This window comes from Rhineura floridana, chromosome 1 (assembly GCF_030035675.1).
Source record: "Rhineura floridana isolate rRhiFlo1 chromosome 1, rRhiFlo1.hap2, whole genome shotgun sequence".
In the NCBI taxonomy this organism is placed as follows: domain Eukaryota; kingdom Metazoa; phylum Chordata; class Lepidosauria; order Squamata; family Rhineuridae; genus Rhineura; species Rhineura floridana.
The window spans coordinates 212323407-212344490 of NC_084480.1; the positions used below are offsets into that span (position 1 = coordinate 212323407).

At 43.1% G+C, this 21084-nt stretch overlaps 1 protein-coding gene across 2 annotated transcripts in view; it reads right to left on the reverse strand.

Annotated features, from left to right (window-relative positions):
- Window positions 1-2626: 2626 nt before the first annotated feature.
- The window catches only part of NEDD9 (neural precursor cell expressed, developmentally down-regulated 9), a 73531-nt gene continuing 55073 nt past the window's right edge, over window positions 2627-21084 (reverse strand). For both annotated transcript variants that reach the window (XM_061591977.1, XM_061591969.1), the window contains exons 3-7: window positions 14120-14221; window positions 9649-9750; window positions 7306-8517; window positions 5670-5759; window positions 2627-3669 (exon numbers count right to left, since the gene is read on the reverse strand). In XM_061591977.1, the coding sequence (XP_061447961.1) occupies window positions 3160-3669; window positions 5670-5759; window positions 7306-8517; window positions 9649-9750; window positions 14120-14221 (2016 nt within the window). In that variant the 3' untranslated portion in view covers window positions 2627-3159. The remainder of the gene's footprint in view (window positions 3670-5669; window positions 5760-7305; window positions 8518-9648; window positions 9751-14119; window positions 14222-21084) is intronic.

Genomic DNA, 21084 nt, shown 5'->3' on the forward strand with positions numbered 1-21084 from the left:
TCCAAAGAAAGGGGATCCCAGGGAATGCAGTAATTATCGAACTATTGCCTTAATATCCCAGGCAAGTAAAGTAATGCTCACAATTCTACAACAAAGGCTCTTACTATATATGGAGCGAGAAATGCCAGACGTCCAAGCTGGATTTAGAAAGGGAAGAGGTACCAGAGATCATATCGCAAACATACGTTGGATAATGGAACGGACCAAGGAATTTCAGAAGAAAATCACCCTGTGCTTTATAGATTACAGGAAAGCCTTTGACTGTGTAGATCATGAAAAACTATGGAATGCTTTAAAAGAAATGGGGGTGCCACAGCATCTGATTGTCCTGATACGCAACCTATACTCTGCACAAGAGGCTACTGTAAGGACAGAATATGGAGAAACCAATTGGTTCTCAATAGGAAAGGGTGTGAGACAGGGGCGTATTTTATCACCCTATTTGTTTAATCTGTACGCAGAACATATCATACAGAAAGCGGGATTGGACCAAGATGAAGGAGGTGTGAAAATTGGAGGGAGAAATATCAATAATTTAAGATATGCACATGATACCATACTACTAGCAGAAACCAGTAATGATTTGAAACGAATGCCGATGAAAATTAAAGAGGAAAGCACAAAAGCAGGACTACAGCTCAACGTCAAGAAGACTAAAGTAATGACAACAGGAGATTTATGTAACTTTAAAGTTGACAATGAGGACATTGAACTTGTCAAGGATTATCAATACCTTGGCACAGTCATTAACCAAAATGGAGACAATAGTCAAGAAATCAGAAGAAGGCTAGGACTGGGGAGGGCAGCTATGAGAGAACTAGAAAAGGTCCTTAAATGCAAAGATGTATCACTGAACACCAAAGTCAGGATCATTCTGACCATGGTATTCCCCATCTCTATGTATGGATGTGAAAGTTGGACAGTGAAAAAAGGTGGTAAGAGAAAAATAAACTCCTTTGAAATGTGGTGTTGGAGGAGAGCTTTGCGCATACCATGGACTACGAAAAAGACAGATAATTGGGTGTTAGAACAAATTAAACCAGAACTGTCACTAGAAGCTAAAATGATGAAACTGAGGTTATCATACTTTGGACAAATCATGAGAAGCCATGATTCACTAGAAAAGACAAGAATGCTGGGAAAAACAGAAGGGAGTAGAAAAAGAGGAAGGCCAAACAAGAGATGGATTGATTCCATAAAGGAAGCCACAGACCTGAACTTACAAGATCTGAACAGGGCAGTTCACAACAGATGCTCTTGGAGGTCACTGATTCATAGGGTCGCCATAAGTCGTAATAGACTTGAAGGCACACAACAACAACAACAACAACATGCTACAAGCTTTCCTCATAGTTTCAGGCATTACTAAGTATATTTTGAAGCACTTATTTAGTTTCTAGTTGTTTGTCCCCATCCAATGACAAATTGTGTCTTTGGACATTAGTGGAAACATAGCCACCAGATGCATGACTCGGGCATGTGACTAACTACACTTCTTTGTAATACCTAAAAGGAAAACTTGCATTGGGGATGTGCACAAAAAATTTCTACACTGTGCTGGTGATACTCCTATGACATTCAAAGCTGCTCTCATTTGATCACATGCCTAGTTATAGCTCCTTATCACCAGAGCTGCATTTCTGTTGAGGAGACACACATTTTTAATATGGGTGATTTGAGGTCCTTTATCTGAACTACAATCCATGGTCTCTGCAATCCAACGGAATTAAGTATGTAGAAAGACATCTTGCAAGGACAAAAAGTGCCTTGCATATAGTTTTGTTTAGGCACTGCCTAGAGAACTGTACAACATAGGCTTTGATATGGTGGGGTGGCTGCATTGCTGAACACCTTTGTGCTGCTCTGCAATATAACGCAAGGTTATGCAGCTGAAATACTTATCTTCATGTTGTATCACTGGCATGCAGTAACATTCTGAACGAGTAACCCAAGGCTACATAAGGATCATTGCAATCTAACAACTATGTCAGTTTGCAAATGCAAGTAAATGAGACAACCACATAAATATTCTTCCAAATTTGTCCAGTTTTTTAGGAACTATAGATTTACTCTTAACTGCAGTTACGACATGAGAGAACCTTGCTTAGAGGACACTTGGTATTTTCACCACCTCATCCTGTTGTGTTGCTACTTGGCTGTTTCTTGTGAGAGAAACAATTTACACTACTGTACTCAAAATGGCTCTCATTAAGGCTGCTGTCTTGTGCACACTCATTTTGGAGAACATAACAAGAGCCTGCTGCATCAGACCAAAGGCCTATCTAGTCCAGCATCCCATTCTTACAGAGGTCAAGCAGATTCTTATGGGCAGGCCCACAAGTAAGACCTGAGTACAACAACTCTCTCTCAGCTTGTGATTCCCAGCAACTGGTGTTTAGAGGCTTACTGCATCCGATAGTGGAGGCAGAACATAGCCATCGTGGCTAGTATCCATTGATAGCCTTATCCTCTTTGAATTTACCTAACCCCCTTTTATAGTCATCCAACTTGGTGGCCATTAGAACCTCTTCAGCGAGTGAATTCCATAGTTTAACTAAGAAATGACTATGGAAATAACTGAGTTTTGCTTCCAAAGAAATGTGCAGGACTTCAGTGTAAGAGGGTATAGTTTATTTAGTAGCAACCTATGCCAACGAAGGTTTGTTTCAGGAAGATGATTGGGACTAAAACAATAATATTTTCTTCAGGAATTGCCACAGCCTTTACAGAATTGTCTGAATGACATAATTAAGCTACAGTAAAATATTATATACATTATAGCCTCCAAGAGGCAAAAGTAGTATCCGGTTATGGATATCCTGAAAAACCTAGGCCACATATACACCATAAAACTGACAGATGCTGTTGTTAAGGTGCTTACGTAATGAACTTTATGGAATGTTGCAACATATACATATATATGCAGAGTATCACTTTATATTTATATATGTATATTTAAAATGATAAAAGAAACAGTTTGAGATTGGTGAAAACCTTTATAATTTCTAATCCATAAAATGAATTTAAAATATTTAATATAAAACATCTAGGGGGGAAAATAAAATGATCAAGTTTCATTCTGTACATAATATAGAAAACATTTCCAGTTCTTTATCTTGAAGCATGGTCCTTTGTTGGTTTCAGTCCATCTTGTGCATCTTAGTAAGATGCCATATGGACCAAAGAGCGTTTAAACAACTGCGCGTAATGGGAGAGTTCTGTCACTCGGTCCACCATGTCTTGTAAGGATGCTGTGCTGGGATAATTCAAGGCTGCCATCTTGGTTGACATTACAATGCTTTTAAGCAATTCACAAAGCTGGTTGCTGGAGTTCATTATGCTGTTGCGTATTTCCTGAGTTGTCAACTGCCTAGTCAGGGTGTCACCGATGAACACCAGTTTGTGAGCACTTAAGATGACAAACTTGCTATGAGCAACAAAGATCCTTGGTGGCTGTGCAGCACTAATGCAGCTGAAGAAGGCATCAATGGCATTTAAAAGGGAAATGAAATGAGTCTCGCACTGGTCCGAGTAAAACAAAAGCAGTTGCCTTTCTTGAGAGGCTACCAGGCTGTTTGCAGGGTGAGGACCTTGAGGTGGCTTCCATTTTGAGATGTCATTTTCCACTGGCTTTGTGATTTCTTGTTCCAGCCACTGGAATTGATTCAGCTGAAAAGAAAACAGCAGAGTCAAGGCCACGTACTACACGACGCGTGACACAGCATCCTTCTCTCTAACAGCAAACTCAGGTGGTGGAGGACAAAATGGGGTCACTGAGAAATAAGAGCATCAGCATGCTCGGGTGAAACCCAAAGTTTGCAGAAGTATATTTTAAAAAAAGTTTTGTGCCTTGACTTTGAAGCTGTAAGCCTGCAGGCAGGGACTGTCATATTTTAAACCTGCGTACAGTGCTTGGTACATTTACATGCTTTATAAAATAATAAAGGAAAAAAAGAAACTAAAAAGGGGCCACTTCCCCCTTCCCCGCAAGAGCCCAATGAGGACTGAGCATGCTCAGTGGCCTCCAAGAGCCATGGAAAGTTGAGTATCAGTTGGGGGGGGGGAAGAGTGAAGTGGCCAGCTGATAGTAGTTTGGAAAAGGAAGGCACTGCAGGGTGAGTGGAATCAGGGTCAGCCTAAGACATGCTGCTACCTCAGGCAATTTAGCAAACTGTGACCTCCTCGAAGGCTTGCCAAATTATTTTTGTTCCCTACAATCCCACAAAGACCATTCTTCTCCCTGGCAGTAAAAATACAAGAACACCGCACATGTCGTGGGATGGAGCCAGGGAGCCTCTGTCCCAATACCAGCATCGATGCTTCCTGACATGGATGGGCTGGGTCGCTGCCAGCAGTTGCACTGGCAGGACTGCCGCTGCCAATCAGGTGCTCCCACTGGTGACCCAAGCAACCCAGTCCAGGAAAGCACTAGTGACACCAGTGTTAGGAAGGAGGCTCCACCTCACCACATGTGCTTAATATTAAATAAACAGCTACAGCTTGCTTGCCCTTTTATGACATCCAAAATCTGCTACCTGAAGTGGCTGTCTTATTCGGCCTAATGGCAGGGTCTGGCTCTGAGTGGAATCCTGAAGCAACTTATTAGGAAACGAACAAGAGAGTATTCTTGTTAGTGGGCAAAGATTCACTGCAACATTTTGTTTTGGGTCCCATTGGTTCTAATTGTAATTTACGGACCTAATTGCTTTTGATAATAATGCAGCCATTTGGCATCCCAGCCTTTACAATATCCTTACCAGCCACTGACACAAATAATCATGATTAACTATATTTTTTGAAAAATTAAAGGAAGGGTATTCCCCGGATTGGTCCTGATTGGAGAACTTAATGACTAAAAAAATGTCAAACACATTAACCAGTTTGCACATAACGCTAAGCCAAACTATGATTTAGTGTGAGTGTGCAGATTCCTGGAGAGGAAATTGTGGTCCTCCTGCTGCTGCACTCCTGTAAACTATACCGTAGTCTGACTTAGTGTGTAATCCAAACCCGGCCTCATGGTTGGCTTCACTCTAGACCAGACTTTTTCAACCAGTGTGCCTCCAGATGTTGTTGGACCACAACTCCCATCAGCCTCAGCCAGCATTGCCAATGGTCAGGAAAGATGGGAGTTGTGGTTCAACAACATCTGGAGGCACACTGGTTGGGAAAGGCTGCTCTAGACAAATCCTGAGGTGTAAATCAAGGTTTGCTCTTGGTTTGACAAACCAGGACCCTGGTTTAGACCAGAGCAGGAGCACAGCAGTCGTGATTCCTCTCTGGGAACTCTCATGCTTACACCTTCATGCTAAGCCAAAGGTAGCCAATGTGGCACCCTCCAGATGTTTTGGATTTCAGTTCCCATCAGCCCCAGCCAGCAAGGTCAATGGTTAGGGATGATGCTGTTACAGTTCACATCTGAAGGGCATCACATTGGCTACCCATGTGCTAAGCCATGGTTTGGCTCAGTGTTATGTGCGAACCAGGTCTTTGACAGCCTGGGGGAGGGGGGTATCTATGCATCCTCCTATTTCAACAGCATTCTCTCAGAGGTCTGGTTCTGTAAAAAGACAGTACCACCATGCATTCTCCATTCAGTGCCATTTGTTTAACATCTGCCTATCCTTTTTTTCCCTTGACATTTTTGGTGCTCTTTCCACAAACCTTACCTGATGATGCTCCAGCTGCATCTTATTCTGCTTGATGATATTTTCCTTTTCTAGAAGCTCTTTCTGTTGCCTTTCAAACTCTTCCTTCCCCTGATCAGACATTTTTTTGAGGGAAAAAAGTCACATCACACAAATGCATCTCTTGAGATGACAGTCAACCAGTATCATAGCTATTGCACAGCAGGTATTTCATTCTGTTCTCACTCCAGTTTTTACTATGGAGGAGGAGGAAGGCATACAAGAACAGAGAGATCTCACAGTTTGAAATGATCCCAATAAAAAGAGCTACACAGAATGAGTTTTTCATGTCACCAACAAGCAAGGCGGGATGGGGAAGGGATGAGAGTTTTCACTCTCCTGCCGCGTCGCCTGGAGACTTCCCTTTCTCATTTGCATTGAAATATAAGAACTTAAGAAGAACCTGCTGGGTCAGTCCAATGGCCTGTCTAGTCCAGCATCCTGGTCACACAGTGGTCAACCAGACACCTGTGGGCAGCCCAGGATGTGAATACAACAGTACTCTCCCCACTTGTGATTCCCAGCAACTGGTATTCAGAAGTATATTGCCTCCAAGAGTGGAGGCAGAACACAGCCATTCTGGCTAGTAGCCACTGGCAGGAGATGGGGAGAACAGCCTACTACTGTGACATCATATGCTAGGGAGCTGCCATCCAGAAAGTGGGTGCCAGTGAGGGATTTCCACCTTCCACAGCAGAACGTGAAGATGAAGAAGGAAAGAGCTTGGCAGATTAGGAAAGGGCAGTGAATCCTACTTAGGAAATGAGAGACATACCCATAAATACAGACCTCATCAGGGTTGAAGATATTTCTGAAAGGTCTTGTCAACAAGGTGGTATATAAGCTTGAAGAAAAAAGGGAGGGGCCAGATTCAAGTTTATACAACTCTGAATGATGTAGGGCAGATATTGTTGGACTCCTACTCCCACCATTCCTGTCCACTGACCATGGTTGCTGGGGCTGATGGGAGCTGGAGTCCAACCACAACTGGATGACCACCAGTTCCCCCTCTGTGGTACAGGGAGACTAGATTAGATGGATATTTTGCTCCCTCACTTTCAATATTCCAAACAGAGGGTTGCCCAAAGAAATTATTTGGTGGCAGGCTCAGGGCCTGACAACAAGGAAAGAAAGCTTCACCCAACATACAATTAATATGTGAAAATCATTTCTAGGAGGAAGATGTGATGATGGCCACTGCCACTAACTTACATGGCTCTAAAGGAGAATATAGGCAAATTAATGGAAGATCCTTCATTACAGCTCAATGGAACTTCCTCTGAATACCAGTTGCTGGGAGACAAACAACAGAGGGAGGCTATTGCTGTCGTGCCCTGCTTGCCAGCCGCTCCCAAAAGCCATCTGGCTGGTCCCTGCCGGAAGCAGAATGGTGAACATAGGAACATAGGGAGCTACCTTATAATGTGTCAGACCATTGGTCTTTATCTAGCTCAGAACTGTCTGCAATGACTGGCAGCAGTTATCCAGGATTTTCAGCAGAGCTGCCTGGAGGTTGAACCTGGGACCTTCTGCATGCAAAGCAGGTGCTCTACCACTGAGTTACAGCCCATGCCCAAACGTGGCTTGATCCAGCAAAGCACGACCATACAGCACTCACCTGCAAGTGCACATAATCATAATCATCCATCCAGCTCTTTTCTGAGCCATCACTGCTGCTGCATTGGCAATGCTGGTCCTTGGAAAGAAGCGGTGGCAAAGAAGTGCAATGGCCCTGGCTTTTGTCTCCAGGGTGCAGCATCTGGGTCTGAGGACTGTCATACACATAATCTGCAATCTCTGATGCATTCTTTAAATAAGAGCCGCAAGGCCCTTGTTTGAAGAGCACCTCAGTATTGACGCTGATGCTGGTGGTCAGTTGTTTAGCATCATCTGGGATTGTCCTTGCCACCATAACAAACCGATCCAGATTGTCACACTTGTTCTGGAGTTTGTTGACAGCCAAGACATTCAAGGACCAGCTGCAGTTATTGAGGTCATGGCTAGTCTGGGTTAAAATCTGATGAGAATCATCCAGCCTCTGCAGCTCCCTCCTCATTTTGTTGTAGAGGCTGAGCTCAGAGAGGAAGGAAGCGTTGGCCGTGGCTCCTTTGGCAAAATGAAGGTAGTCGACCAGCGACTGCTCCACCTTCTCAACAGCTGTGTGGATCTTGTTGATGTGCTTTTCCATGTACTCATAAGACCGCCAGTCAGGGTTGATGAAGGCCATTAAACTGGAGACGGTGGTCTCTACCATGTTCTGATGCCAGTAAAGTCTCTCTATGGCTGTGTCAGGATCTAGCGCTAGTCTTCTGTCCTTCTCAGGAGTGGCTGAAAAAGAAGATTCCTTTGATTTTGTGGAAGATGTGGACATGTTACTCCTGGTGCTCCCTGTGCTAGAAAAGGATAACCTGTTCATCCCATCAGTCACATCCTGCAGTCTTTTAGTGTCCTGTGTAACCTGTGGAGGCACGTCGTAGACACCCTCTTTCCCTTCAGGATTTAGGCCATCACCAAATCCCAAGTGCTGTCCAGGGAATGGGACTCCTCGGGGAGTGTCATATACATCCATCTGGGGAGTTATTTGCTGCCCAGCAAATTGAGTTTGGTGGCTCACTGGAACATCATACAGGCCTTGTTGGTGTGGAGTTAGGTCAGAAGGGCTGCAAATGCATTTCTGTCCAGATTCTTTTGCAGCTCCTTTGGCCATGGGAGGTGGAACATCGTACACACCTTCTGGCCTCACCTCATGCTTTCCGCAAGCAGCCCAGTCAGACAAGCGTTCCCTGGGATCTGTGGCACCTCTACATGCCAAAGGAGGAATGGCATAGATCTGGAACATGAAATGCAAAGCCATGAGGCATAAAAAGGCATTGTCCCCATATAGCAGGACCTGTAATTTATTATAGAAGATAGTGGCATATTTACAGAAATGGCTGCACTACTTACACAGAAGGTAAAAGCTTGGCTGTTGAGGTGTGATCTTGGGATCAATATGGGCACACCTCATGGCACCCTCAGTAACATCAAACTGGGCTGGACATATGATGCAATTATTCCCCAGTGCCCAGGGAAGGTTAGTGGTGGCATGGGAAGTAATTACATAATGCATCTTATCCAGATGGTTCACCTGTAGAAGTGTTAACCACTACATTGTGCTCTGTAGCTGTTGTTTATCCTCACCAAAGCCATAGCACTAACAGGAAGGAAGTTCCAGAATGGCCACGGAACTGATTATGTCTCCAAAATCAGGAACAGTGTAGCTTGCGATGACCCAGTGTCAATGCCCTCCGCACTACCTGCTCACACCCTACAGACATTGCATCTGCTTTGCACACAGAAGATCCCAGGCTCATTCCCTGGCATCTCCAGGTGGATCCAGAGAAGACTCCTGCCTGAAACCCTGGAGAGCCACTGCCAGACAACACTGAGCTAAGATGGACTGATTGTCTGACTCAGTGCAAGGCAGCTTCTGATGTTCTTATGGTTGTGATGCTCTGTGGCAAGACCGTTCAGGCAGGGTCTCACAGAAGAGCAGCTCACAGACACTGGTTGTGCAAGAGTGCGCATCCTGATGTGAACCTTTCACAGGGATTGGTGCAGCCAGAGCCTCAGAGAAACCAATAGAGCAACTGGGCCCCAGAAGCAACATGGATGAACTCCTCGAAGGTGAAGCAAAAAGATACAAATCAGCCCATTGCTGGCATGCTGATTTTTAAACTCTAATTATACAAATAGCTTACTTAAAGCTAGTAATTAAACTCTGAAGTTTATCTTTATTACAGTTTTAAATAAATAAGCGAGCTGCAAGCTTGAAGGAATGTTTAAAGGGCTAGAGTTCAAAGTGCTCCCTGCATTTTCTTCCACCTTTCTTAAAATGCAAAATGTACTTTTTTGTTTAAACATGTCTTCAATCTAGCATGAAATTACATGTTTGCTTTAAATGGAAGAGCTATATACTTACACCTTTTGCAGGAGGAACATCATAGACCCCTTGAGATTCCACATCTCCCATTTGAGTGGCTTGCGCAGGACCTTTAAATGATGCAGGGGGCACATCATATATCTAAGGTAAGAACAGGTGTGTTACCAAAGAAAAACATCATGCTAACTGTCATTTTAAATCAATCCAACTCTGCTCCCAACCTTTGCTTGGCAACTGGTAATTCTTTTTGTGACAAACAGGATGAGGTTTGGGATTTAACTTTCTGCTGCTTAGTAGTAGTTGTTTTTAAGACATTTCTTGACAATTTTCATGCTTTCCTACAGGAGCAGACTTTTCATTCCTCTAGCTTTGGAAAAAAATGAATTTTAGAAATACATTTTTGGGGAACTAAGATCATATTTATTTATTTTATGACACTTGCAATCTACCTTTCCTTGAAGGAGCTCACAGAGGCTTACGTGGTCTCTTCCCTTTTATCCTCATAACAACTCTGTGAGGAAGATTAGGATGAGAGGTAGCAAGGTGCCCAAAATTACCCAGTGAGTGGCTGAACAAGGCTTTGAACCTAGATCTCACCAGACACTCTAATCCAACACTCCAACCACTACACCACACTGGCTTAATGTGAGCATTTAAAATATGGGGCCAGCTATACAACTAGCAAAATGAAACTGTGAAGTTTTCCTTAAGATCACACCACTACAAATGTGGGTTGTTATGTGTGTGGGGGGGGGAGGGGATATAATAAAGAATGTAAGTTCAAAATATTTTTCTCTGACATTCTAGTTTAAAACATACAGGGAAATTGTATGCGCATGTGTGGGGGCATTCAAACTTGCCACTCCTCGCCTTTATCTTCTAGTGCAGGGGTAGGCAACCTCAAGCCCAGGGGCCAAATGTGCTCCTCCAGGCCTCTCTATCTAGCTCTCAAGTCTCCCAGGGCCACACCCTGCTTCACTCACTGAGTGTTCTGGCCTGGCTGGAACAGTGTCCTTCAGTTTTGACAATGCTTCTTGCTCGCCTGGATGGAGAGGGATGTGTGAGTGAATATAGAAACTACTCTACCGTACACAGGTGAAAGGGACAGTTATTCAAGACCCTTACAAAGTTTGTGATAAAAAAACCCTGAAAATCAAGTTGTGCCACATATTTTAATACATTTAACTCCATTTCCATATTTCAATATCACTTTAATTGTGTTTTTAGTATAATTAGGAACAATACATTCCAGGACATAAAACATAAGAAGAGCCTTGATTGATCAGACCAAATGTCCGTCTAGACTAGTATTTGGAAACTCAAAATTAGCTGCCAGCCTGAGAGGCCCACAAACAAGGTATGAAGGCAACTGCTCTTCCTATGTCTCCCCCCCCCCCGAGCTACTGCTATTCAGTGGTACACTGCTCCTGAACATGTAAGTTCCATTTAGGCTGACAGCCTATATCCACTTACCTAGGAGTAAGCTCCACTGAACCTGACTTACTTCTGAGTAGACATTATAGGATTGCACTGTTAGATCTGTAAATGGCCACTGGCCATTAAAATGATCCTTTATGAATTTCCCTAAGCCCCCTTTAAAGCCATCAGCAGTTAACCTAATGAGCCAGTAATTGTTCTGCTTCCTCTTAGACCTCCCTCCCTTTTTAAATTGATGTTAACTTGGCTACCTTCCAATCTTTCAGTAAGGAGGCCAATTTTCATGACAGTTGAATATTATGTTAGAAGATCTGCAATTTAACGTTTGAGCTCAAGTGACCTGTTAAATTTTAATGTGAGCATTAGCAGGGCTGGTTTTTCTATTGGCAGAGGGACACGGTCACCTTGGGTAGCTGATTTTGGGTAGTGCTGAAAGGGCAATAACTGTCAATTATTTAAATTATTATTATATTTTTACTGCCTGGGAGAGACACTTGTGCAATTTCTTTTCCTCAGGTGACAAAACAACCTGTTCCACCTTTGTTACTGTGCACTTTGATTTTGCTGGTTTGAGGGGTGGTGTAACCCCTCATAAAGCACATTGCAATAGTCCAATCGGGAGGTTGTTTCAGCATGAATAGCTGCAGCCAGCTTATTCCAGCCCAGACACGTCAGTAGCCAGCAAATGAGGCACAGGCCCCCCTCACCACTGAGGCCACCTGGGCTTCAAGTGACAGTCTGGAATGAAGGAGCTGACTTAGGCTGCAATCCAATACACACTTACCTGCTAGTAAGTCCCATTGAACCCAATGGAGCTTACTTCTGAGTGGGCATATATTGGATTGCTACCCTAGACTATGCACCTGTATTGGGATATTTGCCCTTGCCCAAGAAATGCCTCGTGTCCAGCCTCAATCTCCATTCTCACCCAGAGGTGAGGGGAGAGAGAGGGGCTGTGTACACATCATACATTTAAAGCACACTCAACGCATATGCCTCCTCCCCCGAACTCTGGGAATTGTAGTTTACCCCTTGCAGAGCTACAGTTCACAGCACCCTTAACAAATGACAGTTCCCAGGATTCTTTGGGGGGTACTTTAAATGTATGGTGTGTATACATACCATTAGGGGATGATTGTTTCCCCGACTTGCCCCACCCTCTGGCCCTAGAAGACCTCATAAGGGAACCACAGCCAGAATATCTGTGAGGGGGCTCTGTGGGGTTTGTGTTTTTTTGCCACCCCTAGCCCTATCAGCTTTGGGATGTAAAGGTACTGAGTATTGTTAAAGGACCTATAGGAAAGCTTATGCTCCCTTTTTGATATTTTCTAAAGGAATTATTAATTGTTGAATTGTTTGTGTTATATTGCTGTGATATTGCAGACAGCCGGTGTGCCATAGTGGTTAGAGTGTTGAACTAGGACCTGGGAGACCATTGTTCAAATCACCACTTAGCTATGAAGCTCACTGGGTGACCTTGGGCCAGGCTCAGTCTCTCAGGCCTAACCTACCTCACAGGGTTGTTGTAAGGATAACATGGGGCGGGGGAGAACCATGTACACTACCTTGAACTCCTCGAAGGAAAGGTGGGATGTGAATGTTATGCATTATGATTATGTGTTGTTGTCTGTTTATCTTCTGTGAAGTGCTTTCAGCACAAATGTACTTGTGGGAAATGTGGCATATTTGGATTCCTGCATTAAGCAGGGGGTTGGACTCAGTGGCCTTATAGCTCCCTTCCAACTCTACGATTCTATGATATAAATACAATGACTATAACTTGGGACACTTCACACACTCACAAAACCTAAACAAAGACACTTCCTACACAGGCCTCGATCCTCCTAAAGCTTTGACACTTGCAATTTATCTCAGAGCTGCGGCCTCTCTGCCCCTTTTCCACTGAAGTATGAACACAGCTGCTGATGGTAATTGATGCCTAATCCCTAACAATTTTCATGAGGTGTGAATTAACTCCCCCACGCCCCTAACCTCCTCACTCTGTTCCACTGAGATCAGCGCATATGTGGGCCATTTACAGTCCCCGGGATCTTAGATGTGGAACTGGAAGGGCTGAGTTGGTTTTTTTCTGTTTGTCTTTGTTCATCGGTGCTCTCTCTTCGTTTTGCTTTTTGTGAAAAGTGCCCCTATGATGCGAGGTGGAAGCAGTTTCAAGCAGGGCACATTGTGGAGTTTGGTATTAATGAGTAAGTCTGATGTTACTGAACTCTTAGCCAATGAACAGCACAAGACAGGCCTTTCCCCTTAGGGACTTCTTTGTGCATTAGAAAAATGAGCAAGTCCATGTCGATATAGTGTGTATGTACGCAGGTTCCCCCAACATGTGACAGCCATGCTTTCTTTCTTTTCAATCCCCATAGAACATGACATGTCCCAAAGGGAAAGAGTATGGCTTTCATAAACATCTAAAAGGGACGCCACCCGTACAAGCCGTATACAGGCAGGGCCTGCCAGGAGTATAGTTCAATTCAAGGGGCACACACCAGAAACCATGCACAGGTCCAGGTGCTTGTATCTGACATGGTCAGCCTCCTGTGCCAACTCAGCATGCTCCCCAGAACCCCCTGGGTTGGCCCAGGGCATACTGGGAAGCACACACTCTTTAGCCTAGGTCAGGACAACCTCACCCAACACAGAGTGAAAACAAACCCTGAATCAGCCCTGTATAGAGGCAAGCACATCCTGTTTCCATAAGGTAGACAAGTCCAGCTAAGCTATTTACACTTGGATACCTTGGACCATTTTGCTCATATGGGGAAAAAAGTAACTAAGAAATAGCATCTAGAAATATATATGTATAGATAAACACACAACATATTGTTTGCTGTCTCAGGTATTTTGTGTGACCACTTAGAAAATAAGTGTACATTTTCTATTTTTGAGCCTCATCTAGTGCATTTGTAACACTGTACTCTCTGGGCATCTTGTTAGAGATGATTTTTTTAAAAATCTAGAATGAGTAAACCTGATTTACACTTAGGAAATAGATAAAATGTCAAGACCTCCACTGTGGATTAATTTTAGTGCCCCTGACAGTTTTATTAGTACGTACCCCTTGGAGAGGACGAATTGGTGGGATGTCATAGGTATCCTTCTGGAATTTGGTAGGGAACTCATAGACATAACCTTGTCCTGACCTTATTGGAGTTACTACCTATGAGTTAAAAGAGAAAGAGAGGAAAACATAAATACTGAGGCACTTAGCCAGATGCAGGCTGAGCATATAGAGAGTCTCAATACAAACTTTCATTTGGCTGGATGAGGTGCTTCATCTGGCAGTTTTACTAGTGCACAACTCAAACAATCATAACATTGGATAGTAAAAATATGTACCCCCAAAGTAGTTGATAATAAAGTTCATCCCCATCTTTTTGTTTACATTAACTTGCTGGTCATGGACCGAAATAAACATTGATTGATTGTTTACATTAAGCCACTCTGCCGTTATTTACCTTCTGCTATTCAATCTGTATGGTTGTGTGGATCAGATGCACCCAACCGACATAACTGGTGCATGGACCTCTTGCACTCATGGATTTTACCCTGTGCTGATGCTTAAAGTGACATTTCTGAGCCTGGGCTTAAACTCAGAGCAGTATTTGTAGAGAGGATATCCACTGACCTGATAACTATGCCTATGAGCTGCTTCACATATTAGGTGTTTTAAGCATATACCTAAAAAGCAATGTGCGAATGAGAAACCAGGATTATGAATTTCAGAGTGCCTCATGCAGGTACACTTAGCAGAGAGCCATGATCGGTTGTAGATGAAGGCTACACTTGGTGGAAATCTAACTGTGATGTTGTGACAGATTCTTTCCTTGATCCAAGACGGTATTTTAGGTTGTCCTGGGTCAGGGTCAGGCTAATCCATTCCAGGACATTGGGAGACAAGGCAGACTCATGAAGGAAGAATCAGAGTCTTTTTGTGTGGCTATATGCCAGGAAGGAACCTGAACAATAAATTCTACACCTGTTAAGCTTATTCTGCATCCAGGCGCTGATGCTTAGGAACTTCAGGTCCTCTGATCACAGCACTAACTTTTCTTCACCTCTGTCAATACTATAAAGGAGGCACTCCCCATTTTAGTTCTGATGTCTTCTAGCAAACTGCCCCTACGGTTTCAGATTAAACTGGGTTAACAAATAATTTTTTTGCATCTGGAATGAACATCTGCAAGGCAAACATTTAGTTTGAAAAATAAAATAAAACCATCAACAGAGTTTATAGAGGAAATTGATATTTCCAAAACAATAAATGTTATTTAGCTGCACTATTTTTTTTAAAAAGCCCCAACACAGAACCAAAAAGATGCCTGAGAATGGGTTGCTAAGAAGAAACATTGCTTAGTTTTTTAAAAGAGGGCACCTTGTGGTGAATTTTACTTTTAATTTCACTGCTAAAATGCTGGCAAAAATGTGCGGTTCAATATGTGGCTACGGTTCTGGGCAAAGTTATGTAGCATTTATTTTCAAGCAGCACAGTTTTAGCGCATGGCCTAAATCTCCTCTTGTCGTCATGATGGACAGGTATTTAGCCATTATCAAACCAAAGCCTTATGGTTTCCCACATGAGAAATCTAATGCAATTATGCAGAATGGCTTGGATGTCCATGTACTGAGAATGGGTTTGAGTGAGAAAGATCTGGTATGTAAGAAGCTGCCTTATACCAAGTGAGACTATATGCCCATCTAGACCAGTATAGTCTGGCCTCTGGCTCCCCAGGATCTCAGGAAGACATCTTTCCCATTACCTGTTACAAACTGATCCTTCTAGCTAGTGATGGCAGGGATTAAAAGTGGGGCCTTCTGCATGCAAAACATGTTCTCCACCAGTAAACTGTGATCCATCTAAATCTGTTCAGCACCTTCCGAAATAGCTGGGTCCAAAGGATGTCACAAGTACAGCAGCAGACATGGATGCAAGATGCAGACAGTGATAGACTGATCAGGTATGCCTACAGCCTAGCTTCCTAAATGAAAACAGCAAGACAGACACATCCCGCAAAGTGGTATCCCATCACTTTGTGTATCCCATGTGTGTTTGTATATGTGAACTGCAGTCACAATTATACATGCGTGCAACCACACACATATGATGGTTAAGTGCCAAAAGCTATTTCAGACTTCTTCCCTTCCTTGAGCACCCAAATAGTTTTGGAACAGTGTTCTTCTTCAGATTGACAAATGTGCAAACTATCTACCCCAGATCTCTTAGTGACAAGTTTATTATTAGCCTGCCCACTAATTCTGAATACTAAGTATACTTGTAGCCAAAATGCTTTGGAACAAAATGACTTAAGGAAAGAAAAAGAACACATTTTACAACTTGTCCCCCAGGGACTCTTCAATCTGCAGAGACTGAGTTTTATGTAAATAACAGGTCCCTATGGTGTTACAAACCTATCCTTTAGGAGAACCAATATGGCAATTTTTTTTAAAAAAAAAAACCTTTTCCCCAGGCAGCCTCAAATTTTAATCCTTTCTCTTAATGTAAAAACTCTGGCATCAAGCTGCTTATACAAGCTATGAAGAAAGTGCTCAATCATAGCAATGCTGAAATGTGCTACTCTGGAACCTAGCCAAACCACTGGAACCACCATGCATACACTGGTGTGCATGTTAAATTGCTGAAAATCTAATTTTGGATCTCCCCCTCCATAACTGATTATTTTTCTACTGCAATAGAGGAGGAGGAAGTCAACAATGCAGACCCCACTTTACATGGACTGCCCATTTTCCTCTGCCTACATGGACCCTTGCTTTTTCAGACTGCTTCCATAGGAAGTTCAGAAGGCTTTCTGTTCACATGAACCTGTCCACCTGAGGGTAGCTCCATTTGCCCAAAGTTAGTGGCATGAATGCATTGTGGTGACAGTTTGTCAAATGTGTCGACCACACACAACGGTACAATCATATGGAGAGTTTCTGTTCACCACAAATGTACCTCTGATGGCTGCAGCAAACTTATGGCTGGCTTGATGCTATGGCTGGCTTGATGCTATGGCTGGCTTGATGCTATGGCTGGCTTCATGTAGGCATCATCTTATAATATAGGATCAGGTCATGAAGTCAGAGATATGCTTATGCAACATGGTGCCATCATTTTAGGGTAGAGAGAGTAATTTGGAGGGGGTATAAATAGAATTATCCATGTGGCATTCCAAGCAAATGAAGCTTCTACTTGGCCATTTACAGGGATATCGACACCTATTTTTTGTGAAAGAATATGTACTATGGCTACAAAAAGTAGTACCAACCTGCACATTTTTACTGCGAAAGGGATTCAGAACCTGTGGATCATTCAAGAGATTATCCAAAGACTTGTCTTAGCAACTTTCCAAGGGGACCAGAGTGCATTTTGCTTCAATAGTGGAGACTCATCTTCCCATGCTGCATGACAAACAACTTTTGAAACAGGCAGAAGTTTCAAAAGCAACTTGGAGTATGGCATGGGGACCTGTTGTTGAAAGTCCAAAATCCCATTGGGTGAGCACAAGCCATGGCATGTGCTCGCAGCTCTGGATTTTTATTGTTTTTTTTTCTTTTTTCACAGTGCAAGGAATTCATCCGTTTGCCTGAAATCAATACGAGCTGCAAGTGCAAAGTATTGCTGCAAATTATGATGGCCAAATTAAATTTGATAATGGATGCTTTTCAAAGCCACGACACAGGATGAATAGACACTAGTGCAATTGTCAGCCCTTAAGGGGATAAACATTTGTTTCTAACCCTTATGGTTTGGTAATTAGCTTGTTTTCCCACCACATTTCCCCCTCATATTTCAGAAACTACTTCTAATGACCACACATCACTCTAAATGACTCTCTCCTGTGATGTTCGGATTATGAAACAGGCTAGCTTTTGTCTGTCTCTTAATGTTCATAGAAGGATGCATTCAAAACCACACTCTATATGAAGATGAAGAGTCTTATACATCTAAATGAATCTCACAGCCCCTGCCCCGTTCCACCCTTTGGCACTTGCATCCCACAGAACTTGCCTTACGTCCCCATGCACCTTTCCTTCAGTGGGTGGGGGTGGGGGGAATCCATACTAAGCCTGTTTAAATCCTAACATCCTATGCAGGACTTGGGAATGAAGTTATAAAAAAGAGAAGTAGCTCAGCCCCTATAGTGCCCCTGCTGGGTATAGTCAACTCCCTGTATGGAGAAGGGCTGTAGCTCAGTGGCACAGCACTGCTGTACATGCAGTAGGTCTCAGGTTCAATCTCCAGGGAGGGATGGAAATGAGAAGCCTGCCTGAAATCCTGGAGAGCCACAGGATAATACTGTAGATAGATAATATTGGGCTAAGATGGACCACTGGTCTGACTCTATAAGTCAGCATCCTATGTCCTAGTCCCAATTGATATGGACTCTAGGGAGGCATGAACCATGAACTTCAGAGTTCTGAGGCTGGGACTGGGATGTGCAGCATCAGTGGCTGGGATTGGTAAGCAGTGTGAAACCTCTGGATTGGTGAGCTTGGGACAGTTGCTAGGAGCCTGTACTTCTGCCCTTTCAGGACTACTGCACTTCAGACTCTTGCTCCAGCTCCCGCTCCCAACTCCTGCTAATTGTTTCAGGGACCTGGAGCTAGAGAACTAGCCCTCCAGGTCTAGATTTGGATACAGGCCCGACACTCAGACACGTACAACTTTCATAAATCTCCTAAAACAGGAATAGGAGACCCTTGTAGCTTTGCAGATGTTGTTGGACTACAACTTGCATCATCCCTGACCTTTGGCCCATGCTGGCAGGGGCTGATGGGAGTTGGGAGTCCAAAAACATATGGAGGGCCACAGGTTCCCTGGCCCTATTCTAAAGAACAAGAGAAAGTACCTTAATGATTATACCATCCATGCAACTATTTCATACAACAAGGTCATATACAGACACATTTTCTCAGAGCTTGGAAAAGTTACTTTTTTGAACTACAACTCCCATCAGCCCCAGCCAGCATGGCCACCTGATTGGGCTGATGGGAGTTGTAGTTCAAAAAAGTAACTTTTCCAAGCTCTGCATTTTCTATTGTTACCTCAGCTATCAAAGCCCATTTCCTTTGCGAAGGTTAACCATGTCAGAGTCATACTTTACTGGAACAGTGTGGGGGCTACTAGCTCATGGCTACTCCACATGCTATTTCAGTAATAATACCAATATTCTTTTTTAAACAAACTCTCATAATTGATTCCAAGGTGGTGTACAATAAATTAAATAAATAAAAAACAACACCATCAAATCATACAGTTTAAAGTAAAAGTACAAACAGCAGCAAGATGACTTTGCCAATGTAGTTAATATATATGGATGAATAAGGTACATACACACAAATAAGTTTTTTTAAAAGAAGACGTATAGGAAGAAATTGTGTGGGATGGGCAATTGCCCTGCTTGCTTTACATGCCAGTGTTACCTATCTTTGGGTCCATCTTATTCATCCAACCCCATCATTCCTGCCTACCAGACACTGCTAGAACAGTGTGGCTTCCAGCCATATGGAAACAGCTCTGGTGAACATATGAATCGGCCTGGAGTCAAGAGCCAAAAATTCAGAAGCATTGCAAGTTCTCTTTGGACCTGTCTGGTGGCTGGGCTAAGCCAAGCCAGGATGGGGCTTTCAAATTGGTTCTGTTTTGGCTTAGTTTCAGATGTTTACTTTGCCATCCCTAGACCTTCGAGACAGGAAAGCATCTATACATTGAAATAACACACAATCCAAGGCACATTTTTACAACTGGGTCTTTAAATTTGTATAATGAGTTTCCAAAGGAAGATAACCATAGGCAGAAAAAGAATTATTTCCCTTTCACAGCCTCTTCTTTGCCCTCTCTTCTTTCAACTTTCTGGTATGCAGGAATTTGCTTCCTGAGAAATGTCAGTGAACTGCAGGCTGTCATTTCCCCCCTCTCCCTGTCTTTTAGAAGAATGTCTGCGGTCATCTGCTTCTTGAAAATCCTACATCTCTAACCAATTTTTTTTACTTGTTTACACATTAACAGAACCAGATGGTGCACCCACAATCTCTCTCTCTCCCCCTCACACACCCGCCAATAACTACCGAACACTGTGACCATTTCATCTGCGCAGAACTACTAAAAAGGGGTACGGCTATGGTGAAAAAAGTAAAGAATGTATGTTAAACCTGCAGTGTTAAAGAACTGGATTTAAAAATAATAATATAAAAGGAACAAAGCTGAAAGTCTGTCAGAGTTCTTAGTCCTGCAATAGTGGTGGCTTGGACCTTTCTATGCCAACTCTGTCTTCTTTTAACCAAGAAAAAAAAAGCTGAATGTGCATGTCCTCTGTCAAGCAGCCAGCTCTGTGGTTCATTAAATCCCTTTTCCTTACACAAAAAGGGGGGGGAAAGAAAAATCCTTCCTACTCATTACTTAACACAGAGAGAGAAAACAGAAGAGAATTTAAAAACATATGTAGAACTGCCTTGCTGGCTCAGATCAACAGTCCATCTAGACCAGCATTCTTTCAACAATGGCTAATAAACCATTTTCATGGTTACAGCAGTTGGAGATGAAATTTGAAGAAACTACTGGCACCATTGTTATGTCAAGTAGATTCTTTGTTATGTTGCCTGCCCACCTCCCACCAATGGATTCCCAATGGAGACATCACTGTGGATTTCATACCCGTGGAAGAACAGACCAGAGAGTGCACGTATAGAAAACGTAGAGAACTTCACCACTATTTTTCTGCCAAGGTCCTCACAACATTCAATATAGTATGGAAGTATTGCTATTTTACAATATACTGATATCCAGGCAGGCAAATGCATTCAAGGAGGAGCCAAGGGGGCAGGGAGGGATGTGGCCTGAGGGTCAAACAGGGCTATTTTGCAGGTTTTTAAAGGCATAGGAAAATAACACCACGGCTAACGTTAACTTGAACGTGTTTTATTGCAGGTAGGCCAAACTCGAATGTCAACACACTTAGACAGCAACTCTAAATAAGCCTATGACACCAATGCACCAGCTTCGTCTACCCTCCTGTAGGACAG